Source organism: Pelodiscus sinensis, chromosome 2, assembly GCF_049634645.1.
Source record: "Pelodiscus sinensis isolate JC-2024 chromosome 2, ASM4963464v1, whole genome shotgun sequence".
Lineage (NCBI taxonomy): Eukaryota > Metazoa > Chordata > Testudines > Trionychidae > Pelodiscus > Pelodiscus sinensis.
Window position 1 is genome coordinate 224,782,050 of NC_134712.1, and position 17,506 is coordinate 224,799,555.

Genomic DNA, 17,506 nt, shown 5'->3' on the forward strand with positions numbered 1-17,506 from the left:
TAATTAAACTAATATAGAATTTTATTTGAAAAAATATGTGAATTATACAGATGAAAAATTCTTAAATTTAACAACTTTGTAAAATTCTATTTGTATAAATTAGCTATTTTTTTTTCTCTGAATAACATGGACATTTCTTCTAGGCATCTACATTTTCTTCTCAGGGTAAAAAAAAAATATTTCCAAGGCAGTTCTTACTTATTTGCAATATAGATAATTTTGTGCTTCTCAATTGTATTAATGTCATGCTCCAGTTGTTTCATCTGTGTTTCCAGCCTTTGTTTATGGATCTTCTTTGGTAAGGTGTCTATTTCTACCGAAAGGCCCTGAAACTCATGATGTACTTCTTCCCAATTCTTTTTCAGACCCTAAATTCATTATATGAAAAGAAAACTGGTAAGAATAACTTATTTTGTTGAAATGTTAACATTCTGCCCTGTGATATGTGCTGACCTCTCAGTAATACTCAACAGAAGTTAAAATAATTGATTAACATCCGGATAATATATAATGGGGTCAAATAAATGGACATAATTCACTAATACCTTAAATCAATATAGTAATAGCATGGATGAATTTGGCTTGGTGTCCTAAAATATGCACTATGATCTAAGCAATGAATACCTTTTAGTGAATTTAAAATGGCATTCTGAAGTGACTACATTTTGCATTACAAGATTTGCTTTATCTGTATGCTCATAGCATGTATTTGTGCATGTTTGCATTTTATTTGTAATGGCTATTTTCAAAGTTGTTAATGATAATCTGGTAATGTAATCTGTAAATTATTTTGTTAAAGACTATGGCAGCATATGCATCTAAAGGCAGAACTTGGTCCTGTTTACTTGCTGGTTTATAATGTTATTTTTTTTTTACAATTAAAGGCAGTAAAATATATGTATGAAGCTAGTTGTAGTTCAGCAGACATGAGGAATTCTTTACTATTTTGCATTTAATAATCAAAAGGAACATAGGATTTCTGAAACCTTTCTAGAAGTGTCATTAATTTGTCATTTAGTCACCTTTGTGTGCAATTCAGGCCTAATCCTGCCACACTGAAGACACTGGGGCTACGTCTACACTGGCATGATTTTCCGAAAATGCTTTTAACGGAAAAGTTTTCCGTTAAAAGCATTTTCGGAAAAGCGCGTCTAGATTGGCAGGATGCTTTTCCGCAAAAGCACTTTTCGCGATTGGGGCTTTTTTGCGGAAAACAGTACTGTGCTGTCTACACTGGCCCTTTTGCGCAAAAGTCTTTCGGAAAAAGACTTTTGCCTGAATGGGAGCAGCATAGTATTTCCGGAAAAGCACTGATGATTTTACATGAGATCGTCAGTGCTTTTCCGGAAATTCAAGCGGCCAGTGTAGACAGCTGGCAAGTTTTTCCGGAAAAGCTACTGATTTTCCGGAAAAACTTGCCAGTCTAGACACAGCTTGGTAGTTTTTGCATGAACTCCGGTATACAGACCTATTATAGTTTATTTCCTCCTGGAAGAACTGGGGAGTCCAAAAAATAGGATGTTGTATTTATCCAAGGCTATGTCTAGACTGCAGAGTTTTTCCAGGATACCTCTGGTATCCCAGAAAAGCTCTGACATGTCCAGGGAATGCATTTGCTTCTTTGGAACAGTTTCTAAAAAAGCGTGCGCGTTCTTTCGGCATCCCTGTATTCCTCTCAGTGAGAGGAATAAGGGATGTTCCAAAAGAGGAGGTTTTTCCAAAATTTGGCCCCAGGTAGACAGGCCAAATTTCGGAAAAGCCTCTTCCAAAAAAAAAAAAAAAGCGAAAAAAGATACATGAATTGCGATTCGCAATTTGAGTATCTTTTTCTGAGAAAACTCTGCAGTCTAGACATAGTCTAAGACTCAAAAGGTACTAAATCTGCAGCTGGATCCCTTGTGTTGGATCCCTTCAGCTGCCTGGAGCATCACTGAAGCTATGGGGGAAAGGATCCAGAACTGAAGCGTCAAAGGGAACATATCTATAAAACTTTAGAGCATCTGAAACTTCTGAAATTTGAGTCAGATCAGACTGTTTGCCCAGCCCTACCGATAATTATTTTAGAGCTCCATCTAGTGAAAAGCTAGACAACTCAAATGCATTGTTTCATGTACACAACAGTACTGTATTTCAATTCATTGTAATACTTTCCTTCTACGTACATGGAAATACAAATCTAATTTGTTTTTGTACTTATCTTTATTAAACCTAAATCAAAATGCATACCTGTAGGAGACTTTCCCTTTCTTCATCAGAGAGCCGTTTCATGGCTTTTTGTCGTAAAGTCTCCTTGACATAGGCATCATACTCTTCTTGGGCTTTCTTTACCTCCTCATTTCGCTTAATTACATATGTGGGAGTAAGACCATAATCCTGAAAAGTCAAGGGAAAAGTTCCCTATAGAAACTTATAAGAAGAAATAAATGAACAATATGATATAAATATTATCACTAATGCCATTTTAAATGTACAAAGTTAGCTTACAATACCATAATATTGGTTATTACTACAGAAAAATAAAAAATCATGTCAGGGTCGTCTTCTGAAAAACAGCAAGCCTGATTCTTCTATAGCCTGTCCAAAGTCTGTGAAAATTATTCTCATCAATTTTATGCACCAGGCCTCAGAACCAGGAAGAAGTAAAAATTGAAACCTCCAGATCTAAAGGCTGATAGAAGACTCACTGAACAGCTTTACACCAGTAAATCAGAGTGCAACTATTTTATATCTATATTTTCATGACATCAAATGCCATACTCTGACATGTACATTCCTTTGCTTTACATGTATACAGATTTTTGCTGTAACATGATATACCATACAAAAAGGTCAAAATGTTTAACACAGTGCTCTGGTCTATACTAGGGCTGTGTCTACATTGGCGCGATCTTGCGCAAAAGCGACCACTTTTGCGCAAAAATTTGCTGACTGTCTACACTGGCCGTGAATTCTTGCGCAAGTACACTGATGTTCTAATGTATGAGATCAGTGCTTCTTGCGCAAGAACTCTGATGCTCCCGCTCAGGAATAAGCCCTCTTGCGCAACTGTTCTTGTGCAAGAGGCCAGTGTAGATAAGCAACATGAATTTCTTGAGCAAGAAAGCCCTATGGTTAAAATGGCCATCAGAGCGTTCTTTCACAAGAGAGTGTCTACACTGGCATGGATGCTCTTGCGCAAAAGCACATCTCTTGCGCAAACACACATGGCAGTGTAGACACTCTCTTCTGGAAGAGTTTTTGCACAAGTACTCTTCCACAAAAGAGTTCTTGCACAAGATCATGCCAGTGTAGACGCAGCCCGGGGCTTTATTTTGAAATAACCCCCGTTAGGTCAAATTTATAAGCAGAGCATCCACACTACCAAGCCTGCTTTTTCAAAATAACAGGCCACTTATTTCAAAATCTGTACTCCTGCTTTCCTTGGGAAGTAACACTAATTTCAAAATAGTATTAGTGTGGACATTCTGGTGCTGCTATTTTGAAATAACTACTGCTCAGAGTAATATGAACTAATTACTCCCCAGTGCTTCCTGGGACTCTAAGTCAAAGTCGGGCATCCACATTAACGGAACCTGCCTTGGACTAATTTTGAGGCTTCCCCATAGTGTGGTCATGCTAGTTCGAGTTTGTTAAATCAGGAATTATTAAATTGATTTTAGTTATTTTGAAATACACGTTGAACCTCTGTAGTCCAGAACTCTCTAATTTGGAAACATACATCATCTGGAATGATTTTAGTTAGCTGGATGCCCACTTTTCATGGGTGTGGCCAAGCTTCCCACAATCCCATAAAGTTTGTTTATAGCCAGCAGTCCTGGCTCTCAGTGTTCTGTGCTGTTATTTAGCTCTAATTTACCCCTAAAAGTCTTCTAGCAAGCCAGTAAGCATTGGAAATGTTGGTAAAGCTGTTAAATAATATTGACCTCCCGTGGTCCAGAAAATGTTCTGGTTTGGAAATGGTCAAGTCCTGAGGGTGCCAGATTAGGAAGGTTCAACCTGAAGATTCCTAGTGTAGACATGCCCATTGTAGTACAGAGACAGTTTCAAGGTGATTATGTTTCAAGGTGATAGGTTACTTCAGAAGATCCCAGATGTGCAGGGGAACATACCAACTACATCATCCTTTAGATTGATGCATTGTATTCTCATTGCACCCAGCTAGATCTGATGTATGAGGCAAAATCTCAATTCGTCCCCATCTTTGCCGTGGCTTGTGACCTATGTAGTGGTGGAAGGAACTGTGACCATGGTTGGCCACTGCATACGAGATGCAAGGAATGGGAACATTTTTTCTCCTTCCCCTGTATTTGCTCACTTGTCCAGCTACTAGGCATAAGAGTCCTATGAATTCTGTAGGTAGTATACAAAGCATACAAAAATGCTCTTGACTGAAATGTGGCTTTACATATTAAAATATACTTTTAAAATGGATCTTTCAAAGCATCTATAAGCATCAGTATAGCTTCAAATGTACATTTCTGCATAAATTAATGGGTAAGGAAACAGAATATACGCAATTTCCTTTGTGATGTTTTATAAGGTTTTTCAAATGAATATTTTGTTCTACACAGAAATTCTGCATTTCTTGCAAGTTTTATGATCTGAAGATGGATTGTTACTCCTCTTTTAGACATAAAACAGATGCTCAGGTGTATGGGAATGTGTGTGATTGGGTAAAAGAGACAGCATACAGCAGTTTACTCAGTCTTACCCAACTTTTGTAGATGGGAGTATAAGGATATTAATCCTAATCAAAGTTCATTTCACAGTTCATAAAGATACAATTATTTAGATGTGAGTTGATATTTATGAATGCTAGGCAAATGTATTAGATAAAGACGTTCCAGTAACATTCTGGAAAATACATTACATTTTGTAGATATTTTGCAAGTAGTGAACCAATGAATATTTCAATTTTAGCTTTTGTTTTGTTTTGTTATACTGGAGGCTCAAGGTCCCCTGAAAGCTGACAGACATTTTTCTGCTTTGTCTCCTTTCTCCCTCTGGCCCAAGCTGCATGCCACAACCACCAAGCAGTGAATGGAAAGTCTGGGCTCTATTAGAAGCCTACCAATATCACTCCTGAAATGGCATATGGTTGCTGCAGAGCAACATAAGGAATGTTTCCCCAGTTATTGAGCATACTGCCTTTGCAATACTTCTTTGCTTGCCCAGGAGAGAAGTGAGAGTAAGTCAGCTTCGTCTACCCTACAGAGATAGAATACTGTAAGGTAGCTTATGTTGACTTAATTATGTCAGTGTGCATATTACAGCCTTGCTCCTGCTGATATAACTGGCCTACTACACCAACCTAATAACTCCACCTCCAAGAGAAGTGAAGGGCCTCTGCTGGTGTGGTGAGAGAGAAGCAGTGTCTGAGTAGACTGTGTAACTGTGTTACTTAAATTACTGTTGGCTGTCATTCTTGTGTATGTCACAGCTCCATGCTGATGCTATAAAGTTGACAAGAAAGTCGAGCTGTCCCTGGAGGCAAGGGAGGGGCTCCTGCTAGTCTTGCTGCTTCCCAGGCTTTCTGCTGGGGTGTGCCTACCCTGCTGCTAACTGGACTGCTGCCCAGAGGCTCCCAGATCCCCATAGGGAACCCAGGTACTGCCTGGATGCTCCTAGCTCTTCTCTGTTGGGAGCCCATCTGCCCACTTGGGGGTCTTAGCTCCCCACGGAGTTTGGCTCCTGGAGGAGAGCTCTGGGTCTGAAGTCTGAGAAGCTCATAGTTCAGAGCTGGGAGCCTTTGTGCAGCCACAGGATTCCCCATGGGATCAAGAGTCTCGGGGCAGCCGTCAAGCTTCCCACAGGGGCTATGTCTAGGCTACACATCTCTGTCAACAGAGAGATGTAGATTAGGCATGTCGAAATTGCTAATGAAGCAGGGATTTAAATATCCCGTGCTTTATTAGCATAAACATGGCTGCCACTTTTTGTCGAAATGGAGCTTTTTTTAAAAAAAGGCAGTCTAGACATGGATCTGTCGAAAATAAATCCTTTTTCGACAGATTCTGTAAACCTCATTTTTTGAGAAGTACAGGATCTGTCAAAAAAGGGTTTATTTTCGACAGATCTGTGTCTAGACTGCTGGTTTTTTTCCCGAAAAAGCTCCATTTAGGAAAAAAGTGGCAGCCATGTTTATGCTAATGAAGTGCGGGATATTTAAATCCTTGCTTCATTAGCAATTTCGACATGCCTAATCTACATCTCTCTGTTGACAGAGAGGTGTAGTCTAGACACAGACAGGGAGACTCTGGACAGCACCTATGCTCCCCATTACTGCTGTGGTTGTAAATTGACCTAATGTAGGTTGATTTACTTTTCTAGTGTAGACATGCCTTGATACTCTACAGCATAGCATGCTGGGCAAATTTCAAATGGAAAGGAAGCCTGGTTTTGGTGAAAATATAAGGAAAATTAATGTATCTGGGAAAATGTAATTACAAAGCTCAATCCCGAATAAAAGGTCTTTCTATAACTTAAAATGTTACACGGCTGAAAAAACTGACTTTTTAGCTTGTCCAATTGGCTAGGACATGGATGTTAGTATAGGACATGGGGAAGCAGCAGGCACAATTCTCCCTCCAGGACTGAGGTTTGATGCAGTGCTATACCACAAAGATCTCTACGACAGTGGTTCTCAACCAAGAATACACCTGCACCTGGGGGGTACTCAGAAGTCTTCCAAGGTTACAACAACTCATCTAGATATTTACCTCTTTTTACAGCAAGCTATATAAAAAGCATTAACAAAGTTAGTACAAACTAAAATGGCATACAATGACTAATTTATACTGTTCAATATACTAGACAAAGAAATGTAAGTATAATATTTATATTTCAGTTGGTTTATTTTATACTTTTATGGTAAAGATAAGAAAGTAAGCAATTTTTCAGTAATAGTGTGCTGACACTTTTTATTTTTACATATGATTTTGTAAGCAAGTAGTTTTTAAGTAATGTAACATTTGGGATATGCAAATCAGACTCCTGAAGGGGTAAAGTAGTCTGGAAAGTTTGAGAGCTTCTGTTCCATGACATGTACAGTGGTGGAGAATCCCTGTAAAAAGTGTCTGTCTGAGCTCCTTCTTACTGGACTCACCATGTCCACTTACCACCACAGGACTGACTCAGTATAGGCCAGTCTCTTAGTCCCTTGCAGCAGGCCCTGCCCTTGTGGGCCTCCTTACTTTATTTACAAGTGGGGGGAAAAGCAAAAATTCAGATTTAACACAAAGCAAGTTCCTTCTGGGGTCAATAAAAAGAAACTTTCTGTGGCACTGCCTTACTCCAGGGGTACTTGAGCAGCAGCTTTGTCCTTATGTGCAGCCATCACAGGGCACGTGGTCTGTAATCAGCAAAAAAGCAGTCCCAAAAAGTAATAATTTAAAGTATCCATGGCCCACCTGGTCCGCAAGGCTTCCTTTTCAATTACTGAGTATGCCTTTTCACATGGAAATAATTTGAATCAGGTGCAGTATGGAGTGTTCGTCTTCGTCGATGATCTGTATTGCCCCCCACACCTCATTCAACGTGTCCATCTAAGTCCTTTGAAAAGTCTGGGTTGAAGAGCATATGTTTGCATCATAACCTCTTTTGTTATGTTCTATACTACAGGCATACTGCAAGCATCAAACCACTGCACCTTCTGTGGTTTCCCATCGGATCTGGGGGGGAGAGGGGGAGGAGAGGGGTGGACTGCAAAGTTTGGCATGAAGTGCCTGTAATATCCAGCCAAATCCAGAAATTGTCTAACTTACTTCTTAGTCATTGGCCTCATATAGTTAGCTTAAGCCTGTATTTTGTCCACAGCTGGGCATATATGTCATTTTCCCACAGTATTCCCAAGTAGGTGACATCAGAGGCCCTAGTTTAGCCCTTAGACTGATTGGGAGCTCGGCTGTTGCTGGTGATCAACGGCAAGATTTCAATAATGCTGCCATGGTGGCTGTCCCAATCTTGGCTACATATAACTATTTCATCTGAATAAGCAGTGGCTTATTGCCCACCTATGAGAACCTGGTCCAGAAGTCTTGAAAGGTTGTTACAGCTTCATGTAGCCCAAATAGCATCATTCAAAAGTGGTACAGCCTGAATGTTGTGGCAAATGCAGTTTTCATTTTGGACCCCAGAGCCCACAGAATTTACCCTATACCTTTTTGTAAGATGAAGTGTAGATACATACCTTGCCATCCCAAAGTGTTCCACTAGCTCAACTATCCTAGGCACGGGGCCTATGTACTAACTTCATCAGTGCTTTAAAAAACAAAACAAAACAGTAGGTGCTCAGCACCCACCGACAACCTTGCAGAGCAGCTCCTCTGTGGTCCTCCCACAGCCTCGTGCCCACTGATGGCTCAATGATTAGTTCTGGGGATGTTAAAATTTGTTTATTTTGGTAAATGTTACCTGCTGAAATTGTCAACAGGTACATGTTTACACTCAGGAGGAAGGAGAGACCAGGTGGCTCCATAGGAGCTAGTGCGCAGGGGCTCCCCATGAGTACCAGCTCCCGCGGAGCTGCCTTCACTCTCAAGCTGCTGCCTCTGTATGAGAGGCAGCAATGTGGGGGGAGGGGGGAGAGAAAGGGGCAGGTGGGAGCTGGTGACTCAGGCTCACGGAGTTTGAGCACTAGAGTTAAAAACTGCTGTGTAGCTGTCTGGGTTTCAGGCATGACCTGAACCTGAACACCTACACAACTGTATTGCAGACCGAATCAGCTGAACCAGTCTTTTATTCCAGTGTAGATGTACCCTAGAAGCCCAAGCTCTAAATAGGGCTTGGCTGTCAGCTGTGCAACAAGGAGTCGGAGAATCCTGAAAATCCTGTTTCCATCCACAGGTCTCAGGGTTTCCAAGCAGGCGGCCACAAGACTGGGCCAGACAGTCTGTGTGGTAGGACTACCCCAGAACCACAAACTCTGGGTTATGCCATCTTCTCATATGTTTCTTCTGAGTTTCACTGCAGCCTAGTATGGTCTCTTTAAGGGCTGCCATTCAGGATTACAGTGGTGAAGCTGTCATAAATCATATCAATTTCACTCAGCTACCCTTGGTGTTCATGCTAGGGATGTAATAGTGTAATCGATTAACTGGTTAACCAATAAGCAAACGCTTATAGGTTAATACTATAGACTACATGCATTTCCCTCCCCCCCACCCTTGTCAGTAAATTTTTTAGCAGGCTGGCCAGCAGCCCGGCTCAGTTCCAGCTCATGCCAGGTCTAGAACCTACCCCTGCTGTAGCTCTGCATTTAAAGTATATTAGGAGCTAGGTCGGCAGACAGCCGGGCTCAGATTGACTTGCACTGGGTCTAGGAGCTCAGATCCTCCTTAGACAGGAGCTGCTGCCACCCCACACAGTTGCCTCTTTCTCAGAGGCAGCAGCACCAGCCGACAGATAGCCAGTCCACAAGGGGAGCTGGTTTTGAAACTGGCTCTCCTTGTGAACTAACTCACGTCTGGCACCGTACGCTGCCTCTGATAAAGTGGCTGCAGGCCCCACCTCTGGGACTATGGAATAGTTAACTGATAAAAATCATGAGGTTACTTCACTATTCAATTAACCAATATTTAACATCCCTAGTTCATACTTGGTTATTATTTGGGCATTCTGACAAAAGTTTGTTCACAATACAAGAGAAGGGGAATGAAAATATTCAAAAGTGTATATCTGACCTAAACCTGAACTAAGTTTCATGGTAAAAAGAAAAAACTCTTGCTGGTCCTAAGGCTTTCCTCTTCGTGAACTTCAAAAGTCTGCTGCAAACAGTGGAGTATTATCCATTCTCAGAAAAAGTCAGATGCATTTTGTAAAATGCAACCCATTTTATGTTAGGCAACCCAAATATAACTCCCCCTATAATTTGCAAAACATACCTTTTTATTAATGTATTTTGGAACAAGTCCTGAAGTTTCAAGGAGATATTTGTCTCCTTGTCTTCTGTCAACACAAATAGGTTGAGGCTTCTTAGCCACTCCCATGATAACATTTGCTGCATTTGTATTCATGAAATTCTTTTTACTCTGAATTCCCATAAGTGGGTGATCTGTCACATGTGGCACTGGTGGTATTGTCAGCATCCTCTTTCTTCCTTCATCTTGTTTTCCTGTGGAATTAAGCATATAAACACCCTTGTAGCTAATATAAAGCAGTAAGTAATTTTCCAGTGTCAGCATTCTCAGGTATCTCAAGTGGAAGTATCAACTAAAACTGAAAGAAAAAATGCACAGAACTACTCTTAAATGAAAATGAACTAGGTTAACAACATAAGAATGGGTTAGGGAACCCTATTCAAGTTTTAAAATCATTGGGTTAAGACAATGTCCATATGTAATTTCCTCATTTTTGTGAATAACGATTTTTAACTTTCTAAATTTGTATAATTTGGTTTAAAAATATATTAATGACCAATTTATAAAATGGCTGATGTATAATCCAAATTGAATATTGAAATAAAGCACACCATCAATCTTAAAATCCCACTTGTTAGAATTTTTCATGTACTATTTTTACACCTAATATCTCAGATGACTGTAGCCAAAAGAGATGATTTTTCCCTATTTTCAGTTTGCTTTGTGCATTCAACTGTGCTTTCTATATAGTCAGTTGTACTGTTTTCCAGTCAACTGATTAGTCACTTTCCCTTGTTGTTGTTTAATGATTTTACACAGCAAAAGAAGGTAGAAAAAACATTTTAAAAGAATATAGAGCAACGCTTATAAAACTGTAAATATTAGTAAGAACACGAGGCCAGTTATAGTTCTGTATATAGAACAATTTTAAACTTTAAAAGCATGACTAGATTTCAGGTTGATGGGTTCACTTTCAATATGGTTACAAATCCTAAAAATACAAGAAACATATGTTACTTTTCACATATTTATGCCAAAAACATACTCTGTAGTAGCTTTGGCTCCTTTGAACGCTTCTGAAGAAAGTTTTTTGGAGATGGTACTTCAATTTTTGCTGGTCCCATAGTTTTCCATGGAGCTCTACTTTCTTCTATTTCATGTTTCACAGATGGTCTAAATGTTGATATATATCTTTAATGTTAAAAAATAATCAGAAAGTTAAAAGTGAGAAAGTATTATAAAACACGTATTGCAGTCTATCGCTAATATTAAAATATTTTTATTTTTATATATATATTTGTATTGTGTTTAAACATTTTTTGTAAGCCTCATTGAATATTTTAAATAGAGAGGTGAGATAAAAATATTTAAATAAATAAATACAAATCAATCAATAAATAAATGTTGCAGTTCCACAACTGCGTAAGAAAAATTAAACATTATAGCAACATTTTAAAGAGATAAAAGCATAAATTTGCATTACACACTTTGCTTGGTCTTCTTTTTAAATCATCTACTTTTTAAAATGACATCTTTCTTCACCTTTCCAGCAGGATTAGCACATCAACTTCATTATACTTTTCCCAAAGATCACTGAAAACATGCATACAGTTTTTCTGAAGGAAGACTTCAACTACATTCATGAGACATTTTAGAGTGGAGCACGTATAGCAGGCAGGGATGGCCTTAGGTTTTACGGGGCCCTATGCAGTACTATTAAACTGGTGCCCCTATGCCTGATGACAGCCAGATTGGGAGGTGAGGGGAGATGATGATTTTTTAGAGATGTGATTTTATAATCTTCAGACATACAAATCATAAAATATTTTTAAAACAAATAAACAAAGGTCTTTTAGAATAACACAATAAATTTGGAAACTTACAGTATACACTGAGGCTACGTCTACACTGGCATGATTTTCTGGAAATGCTTTTAACGGAAAAGTTTTCCATTAAAAGCATTTTTGGAAAAGCGTGTCTAGATTGGCAGGACGCTTTTCCGCAAAAGCACTTTTTGCGGAAAAGCATCCGTGGCCAATCTAGACGTGCTTTTCCGCAAAAAAGCCCCGAACGCCATTTTTGCGATCGGGTCTTTTTTGTGGAAAACAAATCTCTGCTGTCTACACTGGCCCTTTTGCGCATAAGTTTTTCAGAAAAAGACTTTTGCCCGAACGGGAGCAGCATAGTATTTCCGCAAAAGCACTGACAATCTTACATGAGATCGTCAGTGCTTTTGCGGAAATTCAAGCGGCCAGTGTAGACAGCTGGCAAGTTTTTCCGCAAAAGCAGATGATTTTGAGGAAAAACTTGCCAGTCTAGACACAGCCTAGGGGTTGGCAAATGCCTGTTAAATGGCTTCATTACTTCTTAAATGACTCTTTCACAGGTTCAATGTTTTGCTAATATGTCTGGCAGGATTTTTCACTTTTATTTATTGAGATCCTTAAGGAAGGATCCTTGAGGAAGCAAAGCCACAGAACAGGGGTAGGAAGAGGCAGATGGGTGGACATTAAGACCCAGCAGTGCCTCAAATTTTCAGGGCTCTGACAGCAGAGAAAGACAAAATATGACCAGCGGACCACATCCAGTCCACCACACATTTGGATCTGGCCTACAGTATAATGTTGGGCTGTCAATGTACTACTGCCCAGGGGGATCCCCAGGCATAGCCTGCCATGGCCCCATATGCCACTCAAAGCCAAACCAGCCAATGGGAGCTGTGCAGCACATGGAGACCCGCTACCCTCCTCATCTCCAAAGGGCGTGCCACTCAGAGACACACATGTTGGCCCTACCAGCCAGCGCTTTGAATGGCATGTGGGGGCATGGCAGCCAGGGAGCCTGTCCTAAGGTCCTGCTGGGCTGCTGGCTGGGAGCTGCCTAATGTATGCACCTCCTGGCCAGAGCATGCACCTGGCACCCTACCTCCTCTCATATGCCAATTCCCTTCCCCAGGTCAACCCAAGCCCTCTGCATGCTCCCCTGCACTCCTGCCCCGGGTCATAATCCAACCCTCTGCACTCCTTCCAAAATTCCTCCCCCAGGTCAGAATCTTCTCTTGCACCCAACCCCCCCATCCAGACCCTACACTTCCTCCTGTATCCTAATCCCTTTCCCCAGGTCACAACTCCTTCCATCACCCAAACTCTCTCTCAAACCCCATACCCGTTCCAACACTCCAATCAGAGTTCCCTTCTATACTCAACTTCCATTTCAGATTCCACACCATCTCCATTAATATAATAGAAAAGTGCAGCCTATAACCACTTACCAAGTTCTTGGAAGGATTCCCTATAACAAATTATTGCACACCTCCATGGTACTTGTTAATGACATAGTCTATACTAAAAGGACCACTGGTCAGAACTGGAACAGCAAGTTCTATGTTCCAATACCATATATTTCTTATATGGCCTAGGGCTGTTCCTGAAAAACCGAAATCAATAGCAATTTTGTCATTGGCTTTTGTGTGTAGATTAGGTCCAAGAGTCCAGGCATGGAAGAATTTATATACTATATGGCCCATAATACTGGACATATCTATAATGCAATAAAGTTGTTCTTGAGAACAGCACCCTAACTTACTTTGTTCAAGGGGATGCTTATGTATGTGACAAAAACCTAAACAGAAACAACAAAAACAGCAACAAAAGACATGTGGATTTATGGCAGAGATGGTGAACCTTTTTGGGGTTGGAGACTGTGTCCCACAGAAAACTCAGTTGGTGGCCTCACAGAAGTGAAGCAAAAATACAAAACAAAACAAAACAGCACTCCTCACTGACATCACCAACTGAGAAGGAGAAAGGCACTCCCCACATTCCACTCATACACTAGAACCTATGGTGGCCCAGGGTAGTAGATTTTGTGGTCTTCATCCCCATGGAGGGGCAGCGCGGAGGGGGGAGGGAGGCTGGAGTGCCAGGGCAGGCTCCCCAGTGCTGGGGGGAGCCCTGAGCCTCAGGGGCCAGATCCAGACAAGCCAGGGGCCGAATTCATCTCCCAGGCCTGACGTTCAGCACCCCTGTTTGATAGGTACATCTATCTTTTTGTCAAGATATGGATTCCTTGTGGTATCAAAATGCAGTACCCCAAAATGCATTTATGTTAATAATAATACATAACAATAATACTGAGATAAAAACAGGAGTGTATTAGACAGTCATAGAACAAATTGTACCAATCCTCCCAAATGGCAAAACCCTAAGCTGTTACCAAACAGCATGTGACACATTTTCACATATGATAAAAGCAACAAAAAGAGACTATAATACAACCTAGTTAATCAAAAAAGAACAGAAGGAATTGCTTTGGTTAAACAGGCTCAGCTGAATGGGAGTCATGGTAGCAGCATTATCAAAAATGTGCACAGAAGTAAAAGTGTTGCAAGGGCCAGCCAGATCACTTATTTTTATTACTGTCTTTAGATGGGGGTGATCTAAAAGACAGGGAAATGCCTTCAGGTTAACAGGAAGATTGGGATTCAAAAGATTCACATAAATAGCACTCTACTGTACTATTGTGTTTTCCCTGAAAATATTTTGTGTGGCTTATGGTGGAATACAAACTAGACACAACTAGACCATGAATAAGAATGAATGGGCAGAGCAGGTTGCAACTACCATGGCTCACAGTTTATGAAACTACAGAGAGAGACAGAGAGAGAGAGAGTTCTGTTCTTTGAATTAAGATGAATTTCAATTTCCCCGCTAGTGGTCCTTATGTTTTTGATCATATAAATAAGAAAGGCCTCACATTTCCCTAATATGGGGAAAGGATTTTTCAGAATTGTTGAGGTTTTCATTTAAGAATCTGCTTCCTTTCATCAATGCAAGCTAAGTTACTGAGGACCAGAATTTGAGGTCGTGGCCTTTGAATTCAGGGAAGGAGATAGATATTTCCACTTATATGACTTTAAAAATTAAAAACAAACAAACAAAATGTAGAGCTTTTGAAAGGTATGAGAAGAGTTTTAGAACAGCTACTCTCCTTGATTATTCTTATATTACATCACTGGATTTTTCTCCGCTTCCTTCCCAAATGTGAATTAGACAAGTCCCCTTTTATGTGCTAAATGTTTTGTGTAACTTACAAGAAAAAGTGAAGGGAGTGATTTCCCAGTTATGGAAGACACAGACCATAGGGTATTGAGGGTAGTACTGCAACAGAATTTAAATGAAAAGCTCAGGGCAGGAAACACCTTTCTCTCTATTTTGTAGAATGCCAAGAGCATTGTTGGTGTACATTAAATAATAAAACATGAAAAGATGAAAGGGCCTGCAACATGCTTTATTTTTCACTTACAGATGCTGCAGAGCCCAGAAGTGTGACAAATTAGCAATATGAACCTCTACTTGAGCAAAGACTGGATACTCATTCACACTTCCATTTATTTTATCAAAGGAATGTGCAAAAGGTTATATTCAAACTGGTTTTTACATAGTAATATAATGATTAGTTACAAGTCACAGCAAGTGTGTTATTTGGATATATATTTACAGTTTTGTCATATCAGTTCCCCACGTGAGCTAATAAAAATTGGAGTGTATGACTTGAGACAAAGTTGCAGAAGAAATTGATTCTTTCTCTCCCACATACCTTGGTAGTTTGACAGGCTTCTCCTCCACCCGGGGTAGGAGATTATATATGCTTTCTTGGGCGCACAGCGCGGTCATCCTTGGCCTGAGCAGGCCCTGGGGGTGGTACATTGACATTGTACGTGCACCCTTCAGGTTTGCCCCCTCTCTCTCTTCTCTGCCATTTTCTCAGCCCTCCTTATCTCCCTCCACTTCTCCCGCCCCTCCCTCCTTCTCTCTCCCCCGCCGCTCTCATCTCCAGCGCTCCTGCGACTTCTCTCTTCGCTGCCCCCTCCTGGGACCCGCTCCCACCCTTCGCTCCAGCCCCCTGCCCCTCTGCGCCTCATTCCCTCCGTCCCCTTCACCCCTCGCTTCTCCCCGCTGCCCGCCCCCGCCGGGAGCTCCCCCCTTCCCTCACCCTGCTCCGCTTGCCTCGGCTGAGAAGATGGTTCTACCAGAGAGCTGCCTACTGTTGTCTCTTCCGTTGCTATGGGAAGCGTTGCTTAGCAACGCTGGTGTGGAGGGACTGGGCTATTTGTGACCTCATTTCCTTCTTCCTGAGCCCGCGAGTAGTTTGGGAGTGGGAGAGAAGAAAAAGATGGAAGCCGCGCACGCGCACTAAGCTGAGCAGCATGGGTGAGTCCCCCCCCCCCAGGCGCTGCGCAGGCGCACTAGTATAGACCTAGGACGGGAGGCGGTGCCGCGGAGGGCGCCCCACACTGGGGAAATAATTGCGCACGCGCTGTTGCCCTGGAAGACTGCCGATGCGATTGCTGCGCATGCGCAGCCTAGAGGCGGGCGAGGTGGTGCCGCGGAGGGCGAGGTTGTGTTTGCACGGCGGCACTTTGAGGCTCACGTTGCTGCTAACGTGCGGGCTCTGAGCCGTGCGCCAGGCCCGGCGCGGCCCTGCCCTGCTGCTGGGTACGTCTGACCCTCAGTGACTCCGTTAAGGGCTCAGACTGAGTTTCTGGGGCCGCTGCCCGTCCTGGAGGGCGCTGCAGCGGCGAGGTAGCCGGATCCCTGGGCGAGCTCAAAGTCCGTGCGGTGCTGCCGATATCCCTCCGCCCCCGGAGGGATCCCTGTGGGGCAGCCGTAAACTCACCACATGGGGGGGGGGTCCCTATAGCAGCGGGGGTTCGGCTGCCTTAGCTCCCCCTCCCCGCGCGGGGGTCCCCATTGCAGTGAGGAGCAGCATCCCCCTCTGCCTGTGACAAGGGGCGCTGCTGCGAGCGGCACTCTTGCCTCCTAGATGCCGCCCTGTTCCAGCCCCGAGAAGTCTTTGCCCTGGATGGGTGGTAGGGGGAAACTCGGGATAGTTACAGGGGCATAGTCTGGAAGGCGGTTTATTTTGAGGGGCGGTCTCTTCCCCCACACTGTGTAATAGCTAACCTTTGCTTGCTTGCTTTCTGTTGGTTTAATTTTTTTTCACGTGAACCAGAGAATGTCACCAGGACATCCTTTATTTTGAACTGGTAGCTTGCAGTCATTGTAAACACTTCAGACCTATAGCACCATGCTTGGAGCTCCCTATTTCGCTTTCTTTTCAGGCTGGCAACCCAGTTTTTGAAAACTGTTGCAACCCTCTAACACTTTCTATAAGTGTCAAAATGTATCTGTGATCATAAACCTATGAAATTTATTGTGTGTGTGTTTGAAGAGCTTGGCAGAAAATAGGGTGCGTCTATACACTCAAAATAAGATTTGCTTATCTTATTTCAAGTCTATTTCAAACTAGCTTATTTTGAAATTTGGTGCATCTACACAGCGCCAAATTTCAAAATAACACACTTCTTGGAGACCTCCGGGAATGACGGTTACATGGATGTCGAAATAGCATGCTCATTATTTTGAAAAATATTTTGAAATAATGGGTGGCTTGTTAAAACATGGGGTAGCTATTTTGAGATACCTCCGGTATCCTGATATAGCTGCTCCGTGTAGCTGTATCCATAGATAACCTGGAGGAGTATGGGTATGAAGGAGTGAGACAGTAGAAGAGGGTCACCTATGCAAACTCAAAAACATTGAAGATTTTGGCCCCAACATTATTCTGGAAACTTTCTTTGCTTTAGA

At 41.9% G+C, this 17,506-nt stretch overlaps 3 protein-coding genes across 8 annotated transcripts in view; 2 read left to right on the forward strand and 1 right to left on the reverse strand.

The window, feature by feature from the left end:
- ENKUR (enkurin, TRPC channel interacting protein) lies at nucleotides 1-16,038 on the reverse strand. 5 transcript variants are annotated; one of them, XM_006115290.4, is made up of 6 exons: nucleotides 15,866-16,036; nucleotides 15,456-15,550; nucleotides 10,903-11,048; nucleotides 9,882-10,111; nucleotides 2,227-2,397; nucleotides 1-368 (listed from the first exon to the last, which is right to left on the reverse strand). In XM_006115290.4, exons 2-6 carry the CDS (start codon nucleotides 15,530-15,532, stop codon nucleotides 195-197), a joined length of 798 nt encoding a protein of 265 aa, XP_006115352.2. In that variant the 5' UTR covers nucleotides 15,533-15,550; nucleotides 15,866-16,036; the 3' UTR covers nucleotides 1-194. The 5 variants fall into 5 exon arrangements, with proteins under 5 accessions (XP_006115352.2, XP_006115351.2, XP_025036584.2 ...); XM_006115289.4 differs by having other exon boundaries at nucleotides 15,852-16,036; XM_025180799.2 differs by lacking the exon at nucleotides 15,456-15,550 and having other exon boundaries at nucleotides 15,866-16,038.
- LOC102450762 (uncharacterized) overlaps nucleotides 16,022-17,506 on the forward strand; it is a 27,194-nt gene continuing 25,709 nt past the window's right edge. The window contains exon 1 of the mRNA XM_075922536.1: nucleotides 16,022-16,069. Coding sequence (XP_075778651.1) covers nucleotides 16,066-16,069 — 4 coding nt within the window. The 5' untranslated portion in view covers nucleotides 16,022-16,065. The remainder of the gene's footprint in view (nucleotides 16,070-17,506) is intronic.
- Nucleotides 16,191-17,506, forward strand: part of THNSL1 (threonine synthase like 1) — an 11,974-nt gene continuing 10,658 nt past the window's right edge. Inside the window, exon 1 of one of the 2 annotated variants that reach the window (XM_025180798.2) lies at nucleotides 16,191-16,354. The gene's annotated coding sequence lies outside the window, so the exon portion shown is untranslated. The remainder of the gene's footprint in view (nucleotides 16,355-17,506) is intronic. The other variant, XM_006115292.4, reaches the window with a different exon arrangement.